Raw genomic sequence first — 20061 nt, forward strand, 5'->3', positions numbered from 1 at the left:
TTTAAATGTTATAACGGTGTTACATCCTGCAAAGCTTTCACGACAAAAACCAAAACAAATCTGGCAAATACTGTTTGTTCTGAGCTCTGTATGGTACAGGGGTACATCGGGTGGATCCGTCCAGACGCAGCAAGTCCCTATTGAGAGGTGCGTCGTTTCGATATGCGATACACCTTTGATCGCTCGTTCGAATCCCTGTTCGCTCAGATTGTGTGAGGGAAGTTTTCTTTTTACGCCGTTTTTAGCAATATTCCAGCAATATCACTGCGGGAGACACCAGAAATGGGCTTCACACATTGTACCCATGTTGGGTTCTTCAGCGTGTTGAGCGAACGCATGAACCACCAGGCTACCCCGCCGCCGCTCAGATTGTGTTTCTTGATTTGACAGCATCATACCCCTATACGCTATACGTTTTTCACGTTTGAGATGTGCATCACCCATCATACATTATCACGTTATTTCACGTTTGAGATGTGCATCACCCCTATACGTTATTTCACGTTTGAGATGTGCATCACTCGTACACGAGGTTTCACGTTTGAGATGTGCATCACCCATACACAAGGTTTCACGTTTGAGATGTGCATCACCCATACACGAGGTTTCACGTTTGAGATGTGCATCACCCGTACACGAGGTTTCACGTTTGAGATGTGCTTCACCCCTATACGCGATTTCACGTTTGAGATGTGAATCACCCCTACACGAGATTTCAAGTTTGAGATGTGCATCACCCCTACACGAGGTTTCACGTTTGAGATGTGCATCACCCCTACACGAAGTTTCACGTTTGAGATGTGCATCACCCCTACAAGAGGTTTCACGTTTGAGGTGTGCATGTGAGATATTTTCCTCCCGTATATCCGTGTTTTATACTGTTGAACGTTGCGTTAAACCCAAATTACACACTCAAAGGTCATTTTTTCTATAAAACGGCGACTTTTAATATTTACGATTAGGACCCCATGAACCAGCGGTGCACTATGCATTGTAAGGACCCGCTTGCGATGAAGCTTTTCATGCTTGAAACTACAAAGAACGCATGCCACGTGCATCAAAAGAACATTCACAAAACACAAATGAAGCTACACAAAGTTCGCGTTTATTTTTCAGATAGCTTCCACAAGTAAGAAATGAAAGAGTGTGACAGTAGGGTTCTGTCAAGAAGGAGAATATTCTAAAAACTTTCCATATTCAGGAGGATCCTTGGTTCAATCACTTCAGGAGAATGGGAGTTACTCGGGTATTCCCCTCCTGCAATCCTGTTATTTAGTATACTAATCGATACAATCATATTTCTTTCCTTGACATCCACAAGTACAAGGATGTTTGTGTGTGTTTGTTTTATAGGTTACGTTCAGTTATGGTGGATACTTATATTGAACGTATATGTGAATAGGATGGATAAAAAATGTAAATACCAAGGTTATAAGAAAATACAAAAATCACGCCATGTAAGTATAGAAAAAATATGTATAACATTCACGCTTCATGTCCCCTGTTGCATGTCAGTATGCCGCTCGGTTTGCATCCATGAAAAGGCGAATACCTTTCTCATGAGAGAGCATCCATGAAAAGGCGAATACCTTTCTCATGAGAGACATGTTGCGTGTGCATTTGCATTGCACAAAATGAGTAATGTGTTCGTAAAAGTATAGTTTGTGTTATTCTATGAATTACTATTCAGATTGAATAATTGTATAATATATCATAATTGAAGAGAATGAAAATCGGTGCACCATGCTGGTTTTAAATTTTACCATAATATAGGAAACACGAATCAAGTGCACTTAGTTCAAGCTTACTGTTTGTGTGGACCAGGACGACAGACCACACGTGCCAATAGCGTTTAGAGTAACATAAATCTCATCAAATCCGCGATATTGCGAATTTAAAGTCAGAGTGATTTCATCGTTCTCTGTTAACAGCTTGTCTACAATATCGGCGCCTCCGAGAACTGTTCCGACGTGAACTTCATACTTCAGGTCGTCCCAGGGAGAAGCAAACAAATTCCGCCAGGCGACGGTCAGTCGGTCGCCAGTTTTGACCACAGACAAACGGTCAGAAGCTGTGGGAAGATGTTAAACACGTGAATATTGTGTATATTTTTTACGAAAACGGACGGAATGTGATAATCCATAATTTTAGATAGTGTGACTTATTTTATCACGGCAATATTGAGCAATATAATGTAAGATATCTAGTATTGACAGGCATTTGTTTGGCACGACTAAGCTGTTTTACAGCACAAACCACACACCTGTTATCGCTGGAGGAAGGCCATGCACCGTGAAGTTCAACATAGTTGTCTCTCCGTGTGTTCCCATCCCGTCAATAGGAAAACTGAGGGCATGATATGTTGATCCATCCTTCAGTGTTACACCCACTAATGTGGCCAAGGTGTACTCCAGATGGACGGGGACGACATTCTGCTGTGTCAGCGTATCTCCCTCAATACCAATCTGAAACACCAGCAACTGCTGTAAGTACTGGTTTACTGTAGCTAGTGCTCCAAGTACTGTTTTACTATAGCAACTATTCCATGTACTGTTTTACTATAGCAACTACTCCATGTACTGTTTTACTATAGCAACTACTCCATGTACTGTTTTACTATAGCAACTACTCCATGTACTGTTTTACTATAACTACTCCATGTACTGTTTTACTATAGCAACTACTCCAAGTGCAATTGTTTTACTATAGCAACTTCTCCATGAACTGTTTTACTATAGCAACTTACTCCATGTACTGTTTTACTATAGCAACTACTCCATGTACTGTTTTACTATAGCAACTACTCCATGTACTGTTTTTTAGCTGGTATCCATGCAACTACTCCATGTACTGTTTTACTATAGCAACTACTCCATGTACTGTTTTACTATAGCAACTACTCCATGTACTGTTTTACTATAGCAACTACTCCATGTACTGTTTTACTATAGCAACTACTCCATGTACTGTTTTACTATAACTACTCCATGTACTGTTTTACTGTAGCTACATTCCATGTACTGTTTTACTATAGCAACTACTCCATGTACTGTTTTACTATAGCTACTGCTCCATGTACTGTTTTACTATAGCAACTACTATGTAATTGTTTTACTATAGCAACTACTCCATGTACTGTTTTTACTATAGCAACTACTCCATGTACTGTTTTACTATAGCAACTACTCCATGTACTGTTTTTTGTTTTACTATAGCAACTACTCCATGTACTGTTTTACTATAGCAACTACTCCAAGTACTGTTTTACTATAGCAACTACTCCATGTACTGTTTTACTATAGCAACTACTCCATGTACTGTTTTACTATAGCAACTACTCCATGTACTGTTTTACTATAGCAACTACTCCATGTACTGTTTTACTATAGCAACTACTCCATGTACTGTTTTACTATAGCAACTACTCCATGTACTGTTTTACTATAGCAACTACTCCATGTACTGTTTTACTATAGCAACTACTCCATGTACTGTTTTACTATAGCAACTACTCCATGTACTGTTTTACTATAGCAACTACTCCAAGTACTGTTTTACTATAGCAACTACTCCATGTACTGTTTTACTATAGCAACTACTCCATGTACTGTTTTACTATAGCAACTACTCCATGTACTGTTTTACTATAGCAACTACTTCTCCATGTACTGTTTTTTTACTATAGCAACTACTCCATGTACTGTTTTACTATAGCAACTACTCCATGTACTGTTTTACTATAGCAACTACTCCACTGTTTTACTATAGCAACTCCATGTACTGTTTTACTATAGCAACTACTCCAAGTACTGTTTTACTATAGCAACTACTATCCTCAAGTACTGTTTTACTATAGCAACTACTCCAAGTACTGTTTTACTATAGCAACTTCTCCATGTACTGTTTTACTATAGCAACTACTCCATGAACTGTTTTACTATAGCAACTACTCCATGTAACTGTTTTACTATAGCAACTACTCCAGTACTGTTTTACTATAGCAACTACTCCATGTACTGTTTTACTATAGCAACTACTCCATGTACTGTTTTACTATAGCAACTACTCCAAGTACTGTTTTACTATAGCAACTACTCCATGTACTGTTTTACTATAGCAACTACTCCATGTACTGTTTTACTATAGCAACTACTCCATGTACTGTTTTACTATAGCAACTACCTACTGTTTTACTATAGTTCTCCTGTTTTACTCCATAGCAGCTACTCCAAGTACTGGTTTACTGTAGCAACTACTCCATGTACTGTTTTACTGTAGCAACTACTCCAAGTACTGTTTTACTATAGCAACTACTCCATGTACTGTTTTACTGTAGCAACTACTCTCAAGATTATGACATTTATCAACTACAAACGTATAAAGCTGCAATGATTGATGGTTTACGTTCCGTGTTTTCTGATTTTCTGAAGATATTCAGTTTACCACTGTTTTGAAATGTCGGCTGGTTTTGTCCCATCGGAGTCGGACTTTCTCCTGACTCTGGTGACACATATCCCTCTCACTGTACACCGACTGACTTTCTCTCAGGACACTGAAGCCAGGAACTGATGTCTGGTTCCTTGTCTGGACCACTTCAACTCCATCCGACGTCATGGCCGCCGCCAGCCCCGCCTTGTTGAAGCACCGGACTGTGGTGTAGACTGTCACAGATGACGAGTGGATCTTGGAGGCGATGTCATGTTGGGCTGTGGACTGACCTGGGGGGATCCTCTCAAACTGTTTCATGTCGCTGCTGCCTCGTGTCCTCCCTTGTCATTGAACAAGATACTAGTACATGGCGTACGTACAAGAAATGGTTAAAGATGTTTGTATATATATGAATACATTAGGACTATGTTTAAATACTGTGACGCCAAACTCGCTACACGTGGAACTGTTTCCATCTACATTCCATATAAATCTCAAACAATGTCCATTTACTACAGTAGTGAAGACACGCTTCATCCATAAAATTTAATTATACCGTATTGTTAAGTCTGGATTCCTGATTACACATATGTCAACCAAATATTTTATCATTTGTGGCTTGCAAATGTCAGGAATTCCCTGAAATATATTTCATATTGAACATTCATATTGTATTGATTAATTTAAGGATTGCCTGAATTTGTGTCTGACATAAGATGTTTACTCTTTGAAAGTTACCACGAAGTGCACGTCTTGTTGCCATGGATCTTTCATTCCAGCGACTTTATGTTAAACAACACAGAAAATGCTAGCGTTTAATATTGTTGGCAATGAAGTATTCCACGTACCAATAGCCCAGTCGCAGTGTTCTACACCTGATTCTTCATCTCTGACTTGCCAGTAGACACTCACCACACCTGATGTCTGATAGTCTTCATCTCGTCCTGGAACAAACGTAAACACTCAATCTGTGGCAATGAAGCAGCTAAATTACCACGTTACGAAGAACTCTTCAATTATTGCATTTGATGTAATATTAATCCATCAAGAGTTGTAGACCTGCACTTAGTTTTTATTCATCTGACATATATATAAATTTCAAGTTTACCATCCAGACCATCACTGATGAGGTCGAACTGTGGTGCAGTCATGTCTACTGTGATGGCGTCAGAGTATGTCACAGCTGTCAGCCCAGCAGCATTCGTCGCCATGACAGTAATATAAACAGTGGCGCCATGGAGCAGTTGCACATTAGACAGTGTTCCCTGTGTGGCTCGACCTAGGTCCGTGTAGCCCTGGACATGTGTACCACCTGGAGTTGTGCCTGGAACACAAGGACCTTTTGATTATACGAACGCACAGAGTATGATATGATAAGTAACTTATACACGGACTAACATATTTCAGGAACGAATAAGGGACCACCTGAGTACGAGTGTTCCTTTATTCTTTCCAGGTTTCTTCACATGATTTGTGTTGTACTGTAGGTGAAATTCTGAAAAGAATAAAGTAACACTTGTACTTTCAAGTGTTCCTTTATTCGTTTCAATGAGTATATATATCCTCATTGCGATAACGGTACACTGAAACAATGATGTGTTGATGAGCTCCTGAAAGATTAGAAAGAACTGTCTACATTAGCGAGTGAGTGAGTGAGTGAGGAGTGTGTGATGGTACGCTGATTTTAGCAACATTCTAGCAATATCACGGCGGAGGACACTATAAATGTATTTTACACATTGTACCCAACGACGTGAACCAAAGCCGGGAATCTATTTTGTCACAATTTCAGATCTGGTCCTATGTCAGAGATTATGCTTTCCTCCCCATCCCCAGTGATAGTCGTTGAAACAAATACGCAATATTCAAGTTAACATATTATTCTTGGATCTATAATATCGAACATTTACCATCTCACTAAACTACACAGTGTTGCATTTTACTAATTCAGAAAAGTCAGTTGACGTAATGACAATAAATCTAGTTACCAATCGCCCATGTGTACTGTGTAATTGGAGATTGTAGGTCCTCGAAGTGCCAGGAAACATGTAGAGATGACCAGTGTGACAGGAACACAGAGTGGACCACCAGATGCCCTCGGTGTCCACACTGTCCTGACCAGCAACATAGTCCACAGTCTGACACTTACATGGTCTAGTGCAAACTCCATCATCCTGGACGATGACGTTATCTTCAGCACTAGACTGGTATCTACGGCTGTGAACCTGTATGTGTGCTTGTTCCACAGGACGACTCGGAGTGATCTCCGACAGTGCAGGTGCCTCTACAGAGGTTAGGGTCCAGGGTAAAGCTGAAGACTTCACTTCCTATTGTAACTATTGCATCAACTGATCTGTGGGTGTTGGAAACAGTCTCTGGTATCCAGCATGCAGAGTCAGCTTGTACTGCCTCCCAACCTCAAGACCTGAGATCATTTGTTGATGCTTCCAATTACGGACACAAACTATGTCCATCTTTAGCTAGCAGGTGAATCCGGCGCCTGAACCTTGATACAGGACGCTATGTCAGTTTCCCATGATGTTGGTATGACGAGGTTGCATTTCGTGGTAGTACCAATTATATCGTCTCCCTCTAAAGATGGGTTCTTAACCAGATTGTCTCCAAGATATGCTACATCCTGACGTTCAGGTGGAGATGCATCAACAACGACTCCATCAGAAACAACAACATCTGAGGTGTAACCAACAGCATCCACAGCATACACCTTGCTCCATATTCTTGTACCTGAACACAAGACAATGTGATCATGTGATAGGTATATACGTATTATCCCATATCTAACATAAGTGGCACTAACATAATGTAAAGGTTCTATATTCACTGACCATTTACGATTGGAGACAACAGCGACCTCCTAGAAGATGTGTGTAGTCCTATATCCAACCAGTCCAACACACTGCAATCTGATGTGTCGTTGCTTGTCCCCACACACCAAAAAATACTTTGATTATTGTGGAGTCTCCAGTCCGAGAAGCCGTACCAGGAGTATGGATGCTTCGGATGTTGAACTCTGGTAGTCCAAGTCATGGATGCCTGCATCAATATTCAACAGTATGAAAACATGCATAAAAGTTTAGTATACTGTATATATCATACCTCTGTTAATACCATATTAAGAGAGACGAAATGATCTACAATATTACGAACCACGTCCATCCTTCACTCTGCCTGCCACTGGAGGCATGACGTCCACCTGTACTCCATCAGAATAGGCCCAGCTGACCAGACCAGCCTTGTTGTGTTGCCAGGACACTGCAGTAGTAGACGGTGTTTGGAAGTAAAATTAGACCTGTCGCTGTATAGCTGGCGGAGGTCAGCTTCTCTGATTTGTGGATACTCGTGACCTGCATCCGAATTGAAAGTTACACGATGGTCTGTTTAAATAGGTGATTGCAATTAAATGTCATTTGGAAAATTTAGTCAAGAATGGGGTCCTCAAAATTCGACAGTTATACGATTGTCTGTTGAATTAGTGAATTGCAATTAGACGAAATTCGTCAAATTCAGTATTCAAAATACCTCCTGCACAGTGCTGATAAAGACCCTGTATCTGGAGGATGCCGCTCTGACCCTGAAGGAACTTTCCACTCCACTGCACAAACAGAGTTTCGTTCCTGTGTCTGAAAGTCTGTATCTTTGGTGTCAGTTGGTGTGCAAGCTCTTTCACCTGTGGTAACACAGCAGCGCTAAGTCACTCCATCTAAACACATTCACCTTCTACAACACTGAAACCAACAGCAGCTCTGTAAAGACATATGAACAATCTAATAGCAGATACTTACAGCTTGGCCCATCTTGACTGTTACTGTGGGTGGTGCCGTTTGATGAGGACGCCATCCGATTTGAAGATGCTGCTGGTTTTGTTATACCACGCTCCTCACAAAAAGTAATAGTTCACTCCAGATATCAGAGACTTGCCTGCAAATCATCATGACACGTATAACAGCCTGTTTACGCATATTGAGATTGTTGAAGTGCTATGTCGATTAGTGATTGAATTGATACCAACTGATTAAAGCTTCAATATGAGCATGTTTCTGTCGTGCGAAGTTGTGTACAAGTATGATTCACTCTCACCTGCAGGTAATGAGACAACAGCAGATGTTTGTAGACCTGCATCAAACCAAATCCTGTCGGCCGTGGCGTCAAACACCCCCATTGGCTCATCACTCTCCTCCGCCCATACTGTATTCATATCTGTTCCAAAGGACAAATGTTACAGACAACAAATAACAAATAACACGTGTCAGGATGCATCTGTGAACTCATGTAAATGTTACAAAGTATGCATAGTGCGTATAGAACGGCTGCTTACCGTGAAACAGATGATCCCCCTGACGAGTCAGTCCAAGCGGCAGCCATGACGGTGTTGAAGAGACTGACGTCGACGTCATTAGAACCACCCTGGAGACATGACGTCCACCACGTCTTTGATTGTGATATTTTGATCTGCTCCATCAAGATGCAAAGGGTTGAAGTTTTCGTTAGAAAACTTGAAATGAGGGTTTCTAGCAGCTTAATCCTTCCTGCTCTGTTAACCTTGTTGTGAGTTTATGTACTGGCCATAAAATGCAAGACACGTGTAAGAGATCTATAGCTACGAAAATGACTGAAAATGTGATATTAGGTCCTAATCCTTGTTCTGTTTGGTTTCCCGTTACTCCACAAACCTGTTTTGTCTTGTGCACATGCTTTACTGGCAGAACAGGTACCGCCCTGCACTGCACAGACACAATGTCCCTCACAGTTGTAGGCCTGGCACCTCCTCACCAGCCACAGAGTAGAGTCTGCCTTCAGGACCAGTTCAGCGTGGTAGGCATCACTCTGTAGTCCAACCTAGAAGTAGAATTGGATACAATCATGCTTTGAGTATAGATAACTTCAGTTTAAAAAGTTTAAGGACAGTGCCAAAGAACCTACCCCATTCACACCCCAAATAGCTACAAACACAGATCCTGTTGATGACGGCAGGGCACGACTGTGTACCAGAAACGCTGCAGGACTCCTTCATCACCTTTGTTAACACCCGAGTCACTATGGAAGACCTTCTCCGGTAGTGTACCCTGCAATAAATAAATGTGTGTGTATGTTCAAGTTGATCAGTATTTCCTACTTGCACATTTACACCGTGTAAAATTGCACGTAGAATGAGTGAGTTTAATTTAACGCTGCACTCCGCAATGCTTCAGCTGTATGGCGGTCACGTATAAGCAACTCTTATTTCTGTATATGAGTTATGCGATCTTTTTTGTCTCTTACAATCATCTCACCGTATTGTAATCTGTTCCGAATTCATGAGATCCTATTGTTACAAGGTAATGGTCCACCCCTGAATGTAGGTCAGAGAAGCCAAGCCACGCCAGGTTCAGTCTGGTCCTGGTCCAAGTCATCCAGCCAGTCGGATGTCTTGGTAAGTTTCACTGCATGGTCGGTTTCTATGGCGAACGTACCTGCAAATTAAATATTATTTCATCATCATCATTGTCATCGGATTTCTAATAAGAGTAAAATTACCGTTCCGCAATCTGTTCCGTTGGAGCACAACAAAATCATACCTGTATTTGGTTTAGAGCTGTCAACTAAAATGTTGTTTGTATGTGCCGATACACAGAGACCCGCCATATTGCACGCGGTAACCTTCACCTTGTATTTACTTCCATCATGCAAGTCAAGGTTCACAAAAGTGTATTCTCGAAGTAAACCAGGAACCTGGAATACAACATACATGGATGAATAGATGAACGTTCAGTATTTCTATTGTACTGACAATATTTCGTGGTCACTCTTCAGCTTGAGGAGTGAGTTTAGTTTAACGCCACACTCTGCAATATTCCAGCTATATGGCGGCGGTCTGTAAATAATCGAGTCTCGACCAGACAATCCGGTGATCAACAGAATGAGCATCGATCTACGGAATTGGGAAACGAAGACATGTGCCAACCAAGTCAGCGAGACCCACCCGATCCCGTTAGTCGCATACGATTAGTACCGTTGCGATAAATATGGGCTGCTGGAGACCAATTCTAACTGAATGCCAAATATACTGTGTTTTATCTATATAAGACAACCTTTACTCCCTCAAGATTAGAACTATCTATCTCTCCAAGCTGGTGAGATGATAACGAGAGGTACTGGCGTTCTATAGCGGACTCAACGTCTTGGAATTCCCAGTGTAGACTCAGAGCTGTCCGACTGACTGGTAGTGTTGGGGAACAAGGGACATTAAACTTCTCACTGTCGGAAGTGTAAACCACAATGGGAACGCTGTCATCCACCAGTACCCCCATTAGACATGGCCTCTGAATAAAGCCCTGAAACATGATGCAGTGTTTGTCACGATTTTGACTACCTCTTACATCTACAAGTCGACTGTTCTCGTCAACCGTCTGCAACATACCTGCTTTGTTGAATGCCCGGATAGTGTTGTACAACGTCCGTCGTACGGGCAACTGTTGGTCATGTGACAGGGTGTGGAAGATGACCTCACCCAAGGCTGCAGTGCGGGCTGAGAGAATGTTGTCAGCTCCTGGTTTTGTTCCGACACGCCATTCATAGTAATCTAATCCTGATTCAGGGTCGCTGAAGCCTCGCCACTTGCAACCGATGAATGTCCTGTGAAACATACCAACTCTGTAAACACTGCATAGTTCCAAAGTAATTTAATGATATTTCCGTCGAGATAGAACTGCTTCTACTTAATAATCATTCTACGAAATACCCATTGTAATACCAAATACTCCTTATCACCTCGTCGCCTGGAACTGTATGTCCATGTCGCCTGTACCATCCTGCACTGTTCCAGGAACTGGTGGGAGCTGTCCAGGATCACACCGTCTGAGGTTGAGGAGGAGCTGCTGTGCAGAGGCCTGCTGTGTTACAGGCTGTCACTGTGGTGAAGTACTTCACTCCTGGGGAGAGCATGATGTGCTGTGTAGGCTGATATCTGAAATTGTATTGTATCGATATGTTTTTCTTGACATTATTTTAAAAAGCACAGTCGAGAAAGCAAAATGTGGAACAATCTCACATTGATGTAGCCCTGTCTTGGCTTCTTTCATTTTGTCGTCACATCCTGCGCAGGTTCCGACCTTGACCTTGTAAATGGCGACACTTGAATGAGGATCGTCGAAGCCTTCCCAGTAGGCTGCCATCTCTCGGAGACACTGGTGATATAGTCCTTGTCTTTTGTCATCATGTGAGGCAGCTGACTGTACTCCGTCATAGACGTGGCCAGAAGATGGAGGCGTGGTGTCCACAACCAGAGGTCGTGAAGTATGACAGTGTGTACAGACCTGCACCGTTGATGGCCTGGAAGAAGGACATCAATAAGATTGCCCCGACATAAGTTGGGACTTCAGACCGTTCTTCTTATTTATTTAGCAAAACAAGGTTATATTATTATTTGAATCTTTAAATCAAAGACGATTGGTTCGTTTAACTGAGATAGACTAGACTCCTACAACCCAGCTACCTCAACGATCGAGATCTACGAATAAACGAACACTCGGGGATCATTTTGTGTCATGATTATTTGTACACATGAAAGAAAAGAAGATAGAAACGTCCAAAGCTACCTTCACAGTTATATAATAAGAGTGACCATCCTCTGTTTTATTAAGTGTGTCAATGTCCAAACAATCCTCAACGGTCATCATGTACTCTGACACATCAGTATACGCAAGTCTGGTGCCCATAGCAACGCTGTATGACTTTATTCCACTTTCCTCGTCTGAGAAAACGTTCCTCCAGCTGTGGAATATATCAACATTGTTGATGTTCCAGTGTAGAATATTACTCCATCAACATTTGCCTAGAACAGGACATGAAAATCAGAAAGGTCGTGTGACTTCTTCAGTGTATGTTTTGTCCACAACTAAAGTAAATATTGAAACCTAAATATTTTGATAATTAATGTGTGAGGATATATTACAAGTATACCTAGCACACAAAGTTTATTATTCTGTATTGTACATTTGTGAATGTTACCCATATAAAACAATTAGTTAAAGAATTCAACACATAAGAATAATAATACAATCAACAGAAAAAGAAATCAGTGTTAATAGGTCGAGCAAGTTTGGCAGCTATATATGAATATTTAACGTTAATCCGACCAGAACTGGACATGTCAGCTTCAATAAGAAAGTCAGTACGTTATCTACAGATGCAGAGTTGTGGAAAATTGCTGCAGTTGTACAGTAATCTCTAGTTCTCGACTAAGTTTGTGTTTAGAATTGAAAACATGTCTTGTAACAAGAACAAATGCAGCCTATGTATTTATTGACTCAACAAGGTCGGGAAAAATATTATGAAATGTATTTTCGTATAGAATGCTAATTTTGTTCGAGAACCCAACATATTAGCATCAACCTGGCCCTTTTTCCTTCAAAGGTTTCTCTGAAAACATCTGTACGAGCTCACATGCCACTTTCTCAACGTTACCAGACATGTATAAGACGAGATGTAATGTATCGTCCCTCCACGTCAATGTGTTGCCCTGTTGGTACTGGAGGTGTGGCGTCGACAAGGGAAACCCCTGATACAGCAACTGTTGTCTTCTTCACAAAATCTGTGGCTGAAAGAAATATTATTAAGAGATAAGACATTGCTTAAGAACTGAAGCATTTTTTTTAATGCATAGCATAAGTTGAATGTATACCCATGATGTATTCATCCTGTGTCCAAGACATTTAAAAATGCATTGATGTCACCTTTGTTAGATTTGAATGAAGGTTTCAAAACTGCCACAATAAAACATATTTAAGTCTGTCACGTATACCTGGGCCTGTGTTCCAAAACATGGAGTTTAGATGAACAAAGCTGAACTTTATCGACCTTCAGCTTACCTCTCACTGAGATATAGTATGTACTTCCAGTCTGCAGGTTGAGCCTGTGTAGAATGTACTTGTTTACATATCCAACACGGGTGTAAATGACAAGATCTTGTCCACCAGGGAAAGTACCTGAAGGTAGAAAACAGGAATGTCATACGTTTACCTGAGACAGTGATAATTGTCAAGGAATTAAAATTGAATACGTTATATGGTAGAGCAGCGTGGACAAATTGTTCAGTTCATTACCCACTGCAACTTCATAAAAGGCAATCCCAGCAGCATGAGCAGAGAAACCTTCCTCTTCGTCATCAACAAAAGTTGTCCAGCTAATTGCAACTTCTGTTTTGCTAACCTGTACATGAGAAATATATCAATATCAGCGTACTTGCCTAAATCGATGGCTCTACTGTAGTTTCAGCATTGACCTCACACTAACAACCAAGTTACTTTTTATGGTATCGAAACCAAAGGGAACATTATTTAACATGGTTCAGTTAACCTGAAATGTCCCGTCTATGAGATTCTCTATGTTCACTGTCCCCGGTGTAGGTGGAGTCAGATCGACAGTGATGCCGTCACTGCAGGCGTTCACTTCAGTCAGAGGTGATGTCCACTTCTCAAAACGAGTGTTTTGTCATCAGCATGGATGCACACACATAAAATCGCCTGCCGTGTTGTAAGTAGGACAGCTCTGCAAATTCCACGTTGATGAACTCGTTCACTTGAAAAAAAGGAAAAGATGAAGGCATGGATGAATGCGACATCTTTTATAAAAGCCAACACCCTACGTTTTTACGAAATATTGTTAAAACACTAACTCACCCGTGTGTCCACACTTGATGACATCCGGCATGCTACAGGGGTCAGTGACGGTCATCAGAGTCTCCCTCTTGTAGTGAGACGAGGGGTCTAACTGGTCAGCTACCACCACTGCCCAGGTGTAGTTCCTGTGGTGTAGAGTCGGCCACACAGCAGACAGGATGTTCTTGTAGGGAGTGTAGTCAGCATCATTCCAGTGACTATTCTGATCAAAGGTTATTCCTTGACCAACATTTTCGTTGTTTGTTCCTGTAATGAATCATAAATGTACCCCTGGCATGTTTCATCGACAGAACATTCAGTTCGCTAGCCTTAAAACGTACAATTAACGAGGGACTACACATTTTCCTGAAACTTATTGTAACCACGCACTTACCGATAACATCTAGGACAACTGCAGGCACGATATTTGGAGGGTTATATGCTGCACATTCTTTGACATCTGCTGACACCGTTGTATGTAAACCAACGTGGTTGTAGCCCCTGACTGATACTCTTCTGCACTTGGTAAAGCGAATCAGTTTTGGCAGGTTTAGAGTGAAACTTATCTGAAGACAGGAGAAGAAAGTGGTAGCCAACGCATATACCATTTTGTTCACTGATATCGGAAAGGCATCAAAGGTATACAGAATAGATAAATAGTCCATGAACAATTTTACCTTTGTCATCAGCCTCACTTTCAATAGCATCAGCATCCACTGTCTGCCAGTCTATCAACATTTTGTCGTTGTGACTGTCATCTGTAAGACCCCACTGGTATCGTCGTCCATGACGTCATAAGCTTCTTGTAGTACTTTTATATCAGGATCACGGAACCGAGCCATCTTCACCTGGATCTAAAACACCATACAATAAATACCATAATAACATAATACATTCAGATGGAAAGAAACGGAACGCTTGGAAAGAAATATGTAACTTGCCTGTGCTTGTCCACTGTCAGATTCCCCGATACGTCAGCGATATATTGCCTGGTGTTGGAGGATGTGCTATGACAGTCACGCCATCACTGTATATGGGTTTAGAACATGCATTCACTACACAGAACTTGACAGCAGCTCTGTAGGTTGTCCCTGGTTCTAGATGAAGACCGCTAGCCACCACCATATCCGATGTTCCAAGGCTCAAACTCGTTCAATGTCCCATAGGTCAACTATAAGAATAAAAGCTGAATGGCCAAATTGCAACTTTTCAGCAGTTCATTATGCATTTATAGAAACGACGACAACCCTAGTGCACTATTGTATATGAGATATACAGTGTACAGTAAACGTTTTGTGGCGTTTATCTTACAATACATCTCTTCTGTCATGTACAATGGTGAAATAATATCACACCAATGTAGAAGGAAGCACATTATGGATTAAACATGACCAGTACTTTACTGGATATAGTTTACCTAATTATTATACATTTCCAGCAGGGAAGTTAAAAAGTAAAATTGTTTAATGAACCACTCGGCCTGAGGACAATCGTGACTATGCTTATCTTTTTGTCATAGAGCAATCTTCACATACCAGTGCGAGGAACTTTCTTTTGCAAACTCCATTGTACATCAGGATAACTGAGCAGCCAGTTGCTTGTATCCCAGCGGGCCGCATATGATGAAGTAGATACTTGGTATGTGTTGTCTCGTGAACATCTCTGTTAAGACATTCATCAATACATTTAACCTCTCACATAGAAGACCACAAGTGTAGCGACTTTGCATCACACAAGCAATATGTTACTTATATGGCTAAGGATATTATTTCATGAGCGTGAGGGACACACAATTGTATTTTCAAACCGATCGAGGAATATATACAAACACTGACTCAAGTATCGTAAAATCGTGAGGATACACGTTATAAAATCTTCATGAGAGACACTGTTCGTCGGTGCGCTTCGCAAACAAAGTTTGATAAACACATTCTGACGGAGTAGGAATTGCAGAGTTTTCTTATGAATATGTAAAAGATTTGTTTTGTTTGTTGTCGAGATGTGTCGACTTCCATACTGAATGCCTTGTTGATCAGCTAACGCGGCGACATAGACTGTGACGGCGTTGTGACGTGCATGTTGCGAACCGTATGCACAAAATATCCAGGTAAACGGATAATATGTGCATGGCTATACCTTTGATCACATGCACAACAGCCTACTAATTCCAGTTCCGTAATATCTCACTCACCGTCTGGTTTACTGCACTTCGAGAGCACCATTCACTAAAATCAGATTTCGTCGAAACTCAATTAACTGACAACTAAGAACATAAATTGACTTTCTAGTGGATTTTAGTTCACATTGGTTCAGTTAGCCTAATAAGAATCCTGCGGTTTTATAATTTTTAAAGTGTATCAAAATAAACAACAGAACTTCTGAAACTAATATTTCTAATTATAAAATATTCTTTCGTTCAATCGTGTTTTGTGCTGAAAAGCCATGTCTTTTATCATTTCCCATAGAAACTGTCACACTTGCAGAATTATAGAATTACAAGTTAATTTTTTGTCGTGTCGGACAATTTGAAACTAGTCCTTATCATACGGTTAAGGTTAAAACATTTGAGTTGCAAAATCTGAAATCATATATTTGAGAATCATTATAATCATAAAGTATATGCAACATTTTAATGCAATTTTTCGTCATCCATAACAACTACAACAAATACCATAATCACTGCATCCTAGGCCATCTCTGACAATGACATCTGTGATGTCAACATTGGGCCTGATGATCGTCACCCCGTCACCGCCGCCATCGGTAGCAGCCACGACAGTCACAAAATACTTCTGAAATTAGACAGAGGCGCCACTTCATTGTACATATACAATCCTGTAAACAATAGAACAAACCATAGTTTGCAAGTGTTTCAATCAACATCTGTTTACCAACCGTTTTCCAATGCAGGCTCAAACCAGTGAAAGAATGTAAGGTTGCACTTCCAACATAGACATGCGCCTGGATATCTGTTGTAAATGGCTGAGACCCAATTCCAACCGTGTACGTAATGGCAGTTATTCCATTGTCAAATCCATACCATCTCGCTGTTAAAGTTCGGGTTGATATTTGGTAGTCTGTGTCATCAGTACGCTGAAAGTATACAGACATATTTATTTCTTCCATGGTCATCACACATACTACAGGGACAGTGTTTTTATCGAGTATATAAAACAAACATTAATAGGAGTCATAGGAGTATATTGTAGTACACGAGTTCATGAGGTAATGAATGATCTACAAACATGTAGATATAAATAAATAATGCAAACAGAAAATAATGGAAAGAAAACATTTGTTGTATAAATAGCAAAAGATTCAAAAGCAAAATGTATCCAGTTGAACATGACAAGAGTTGTACTTATGGGATATAAGAACTAAAATAATGATCTCAAAATATTCAAAGGCTATATCCCTTTCTTTACACGTCAGCATAACACTATCTTTACACCAGAAACTCACGAAACAATAACAGGCTGTATAAGCAATGAAGTGTCCTACTAATCACGACATTTATGACAATACGTCTCGAAGACTATAGTTACTGACTTAATACCTGATGACAGAAATATCCACTATCGACAAAAAGAAAGCTGAATTGTGTTTGAAATATGATTAACGTGATCGACTCATGCATATCATGTAAAATACAGATTATATTAATCACTAGCATAAAATTGTGTGAACCTGTTTTTTTCGTGATATGATATTCATATGAGTAATAACATTAAAGATACACATACCGGTATTGTGAACAAGGATTCTTCTCCAGCTGGAATAACGTCTTCTACTACACCACGTAACGGCGGCATGACGTCATGGACGTAGGGTTCAGACACTGCCACTGTAGACAGTCCTACTATGTTGGTGACTCTGACTGACACAAAGTAGGTGTGGCTGTGATGGAGGTCCCAGTGGAGGTCTGTGAGGGCGACAGCTGTACACGTGGGTGGCGACGTCAGTGTACAACCTCCTCCTGACTGCAGCGTCGTGAAGGGCATTATTGTCGACTTGCCGTCCTTAGTTCCTGACGAAAATCACGTGTGTGTAATGGCAGGTTCATAGGCATTTGAAATAAGATGAAGGATATTAGAGCGATAACGACTGCACATACCTACTGTAGCTTCATATTTTAGATACCCAATGTCTGCGAATGCTGTCTCTGGCCAACGTGCAATCAAATAGTTGTGTCTCAGCGTCACTGTCACTGATCCAGTAAATGCAGGGTATCGTGTATACACGGTGACAGGTCCAACAACCTTTAATGAAAACAGTTACATCTGATCATTTCGTTCATATACGTGTGTTTACGCAAAGAGTCATCAGTCCAAAGAAATTGATGCATATATTCTTCATAAACATACAACGTGATTCTCTTTTGTGCCCTTACTCTGACAGTTGAGATGCCAGCTTTGTTGATGGCCTTGATGGCGATGTAGAACTGTTGCCCCTCACTGAGACGGGGATGGTAGCCCTGATACTGAGGATGATGATGAGTGGACGTGTAGGGCAGGATATCTGGAGCTGCTTCACCAGAAGGATCTGACATCAGCCCCAGCTCGTAGTCATAGATACCACTCTCAGAGTCACTGCCAGTCCAGTTTACGAAGAGCTGGGAAACAATCAAACACTTTACTGAAAGCAGTGCACAGTTTATAAATAGACGACACATGATCAAAACTGAACTGACATACGGATAAAAACGTTGTTACTTGACACAGATAATCAAATACTGATATGATAAGCTGGAGAAAACATTCGTAAGTTTCACAAATAATGAGTAATAAAATATACACAAGGGGTGTGCATGTTGGTACTCACGAGGTGTTCCCTGTAGACATAGAGTAAGTTGGTGAAGCTGACAGGCAATGCTGGTAAAGATTCACACTCAGGATTGATCCCAAGTTGCATCCCACTTCCATTGTTGTACCGATGTATTGGAAACAGGGACAGTCTCTTATCACCTACTGGCGTGGCCTTGGAACTGGAGACAGTTACATGCAATATCTGTGTGATGCCTAACTGTATACTTTATACTGGAGTATAGGAAACGATATTAATGTTGCTTGTGAGCTACTGATTGCTTATAATGAGGACACTGTTTAACGATAAATAGGTTTCGAGTTATCCTCGTTACCAAATGACTATTTAATTACAGATAGAATTTGATGTTGATGAGACAAACTTGAACTGGTTGTGCACATGAGACCAAAGTCGGCTAATCATGACGTCGACGTTCACATCGTGAATATAACATAAATTGCATTCATATCGGGGGAAAGTAGGATTGTCTTATAAGAACATGTGCGTAGCCTTGAGTTCAGATGTAACATCAAAACGCAAATCATTCAGGATAAATTGTCGTTCAAGAATTAAAAAGACGACAATGTTCCTTCCTCTAAATAAGACAATGTATATTTCCGATGACATCAGCCCCGAACATAAATCCAGAATAATGTCAGAAAATATTCAATCAGACACAATGCTAATTTTTAACATGGCCCAACAGTCACCTGTTGCATATCCAGTTGTTATCCTTCTGGTATCAGCATGATGTGTCCTGGTAATTATTCAGGCACAATTACAATTAAGTTTTTAAACCTCCGACCGGATTTCATCTTTCGTGGTATCATGTGAAAATGAGAACCATAATTAAGTACTTCCAATAATACTGGAAGTATGACCGTCACACAGGACAGTCACGTATCACAGAATTAGAAAAAAAATACAAAAGAAACGCATGCACTTTTCACTAAACTGTTGTACCTGCAACTGCCATCAGGATTGACCACCAGGATACGTCTCCTGCGGGCGTCGATGAACCACACAGTATTATCTGATGACTTGACCAGCCCCTCCATCACCCTGGAGTCTCTCACTGCCACCTCACTGACACTGGGTGGTGTTGTGTCTACAGTCACTCCGTCAGAACACACTGGGTCAGATGCTTCCATTGCTCGGTTGAAGGCCACCACTG

The 20061-nt window shown here is 40.8% G+C and overlaps 1 protein-coding gene and 4 long non-coding RNA genes across 5 annotated transcripts in view; all 5 read right to left on the reverse strand.

The window, feature by feature from the left end:
- Nucleotides 1–1083: 1083 nt before the first annotated feature.
- The window catches only part of LOC124270793, a 73798-nt gene continuing 54820 nt past the window's right edge, over nt 1084–20061 (reverse strand). The window contains exon 39 of the mRNA XM_046705833.1: nt 1084–2071. Within this exon, the coding sequence (XP_046561789.1) occupies nt 1794–2071 (278 nt within the window). The 3' untranslated portion in view covers nt 1084–1793. The remainder of the gene's footprint in view (nt 2072–20061) is intronic.
- Nucleotides 4141–4437, reverse strand: LOC124270828. Its single transcript, XR_006896881.1, has 2 exons — nt 4286–4437; nt 4141–4182 (listed from the first exon to the last, which is right to left on the reverse strand). It is a non-coding gene; the product is annotated as an uncharacterized LOC124270828 (long non-coding RNA).
- Nucleotides 8854–9397, reverse strand: LOC124270830. The gene is made up of 3 exons (XR_006896883.1): nt 9370–9397; nt 9120–9285; nt 8854–8898 (listed from the first exon to the last, which is right to left on the reverse strand). It is a non-coding gene; the product is annotated as an uncharacterized LOC124270830 (long non-coding RNA).
- LOC124270829 lies at nt 11724–12980 on the reverse strand. The gene is made up of 3 exons (XR_006896882.1): nt 12892–12980; nt 12024–12198; nt 11724–11757 (listed from the first exon to the last, which is right to left on the reverse strand). It is a non-coding gene; the product is annotated as an uncharacterized LOC124270829 (long non-coding RNA).
- Nucleotides 13302–13933, reverse strand: LOC124270826. The gene is made up of 3 exons (XR_006896880.1): nt 13783–13933; nt 13530–13635; nt 13302–13412 (listed from the first exon to the last, which is right to left on the reverse strand). It is a non-coding gene; the product is annotated as an uncharacterized LOC124270826 (long non-coding RNA).

The sequence above is a fragment of the Haliotis rubra genome, unplaced genomic scaffold (genome assembly GCF_003918875.1).
Source record: "Haliotis rubra isolate DU_JTF1 unplaced genomic scaffold, ASM391887v1 Scf155, whole genome shotgun sequence".
NCBI classification, from domain to species: Eukaryota; Metazoa; Mollusca; class Gastropoda; order Lepetellida; family Haliotidae; genus Haliotis; species Haliotis rubra.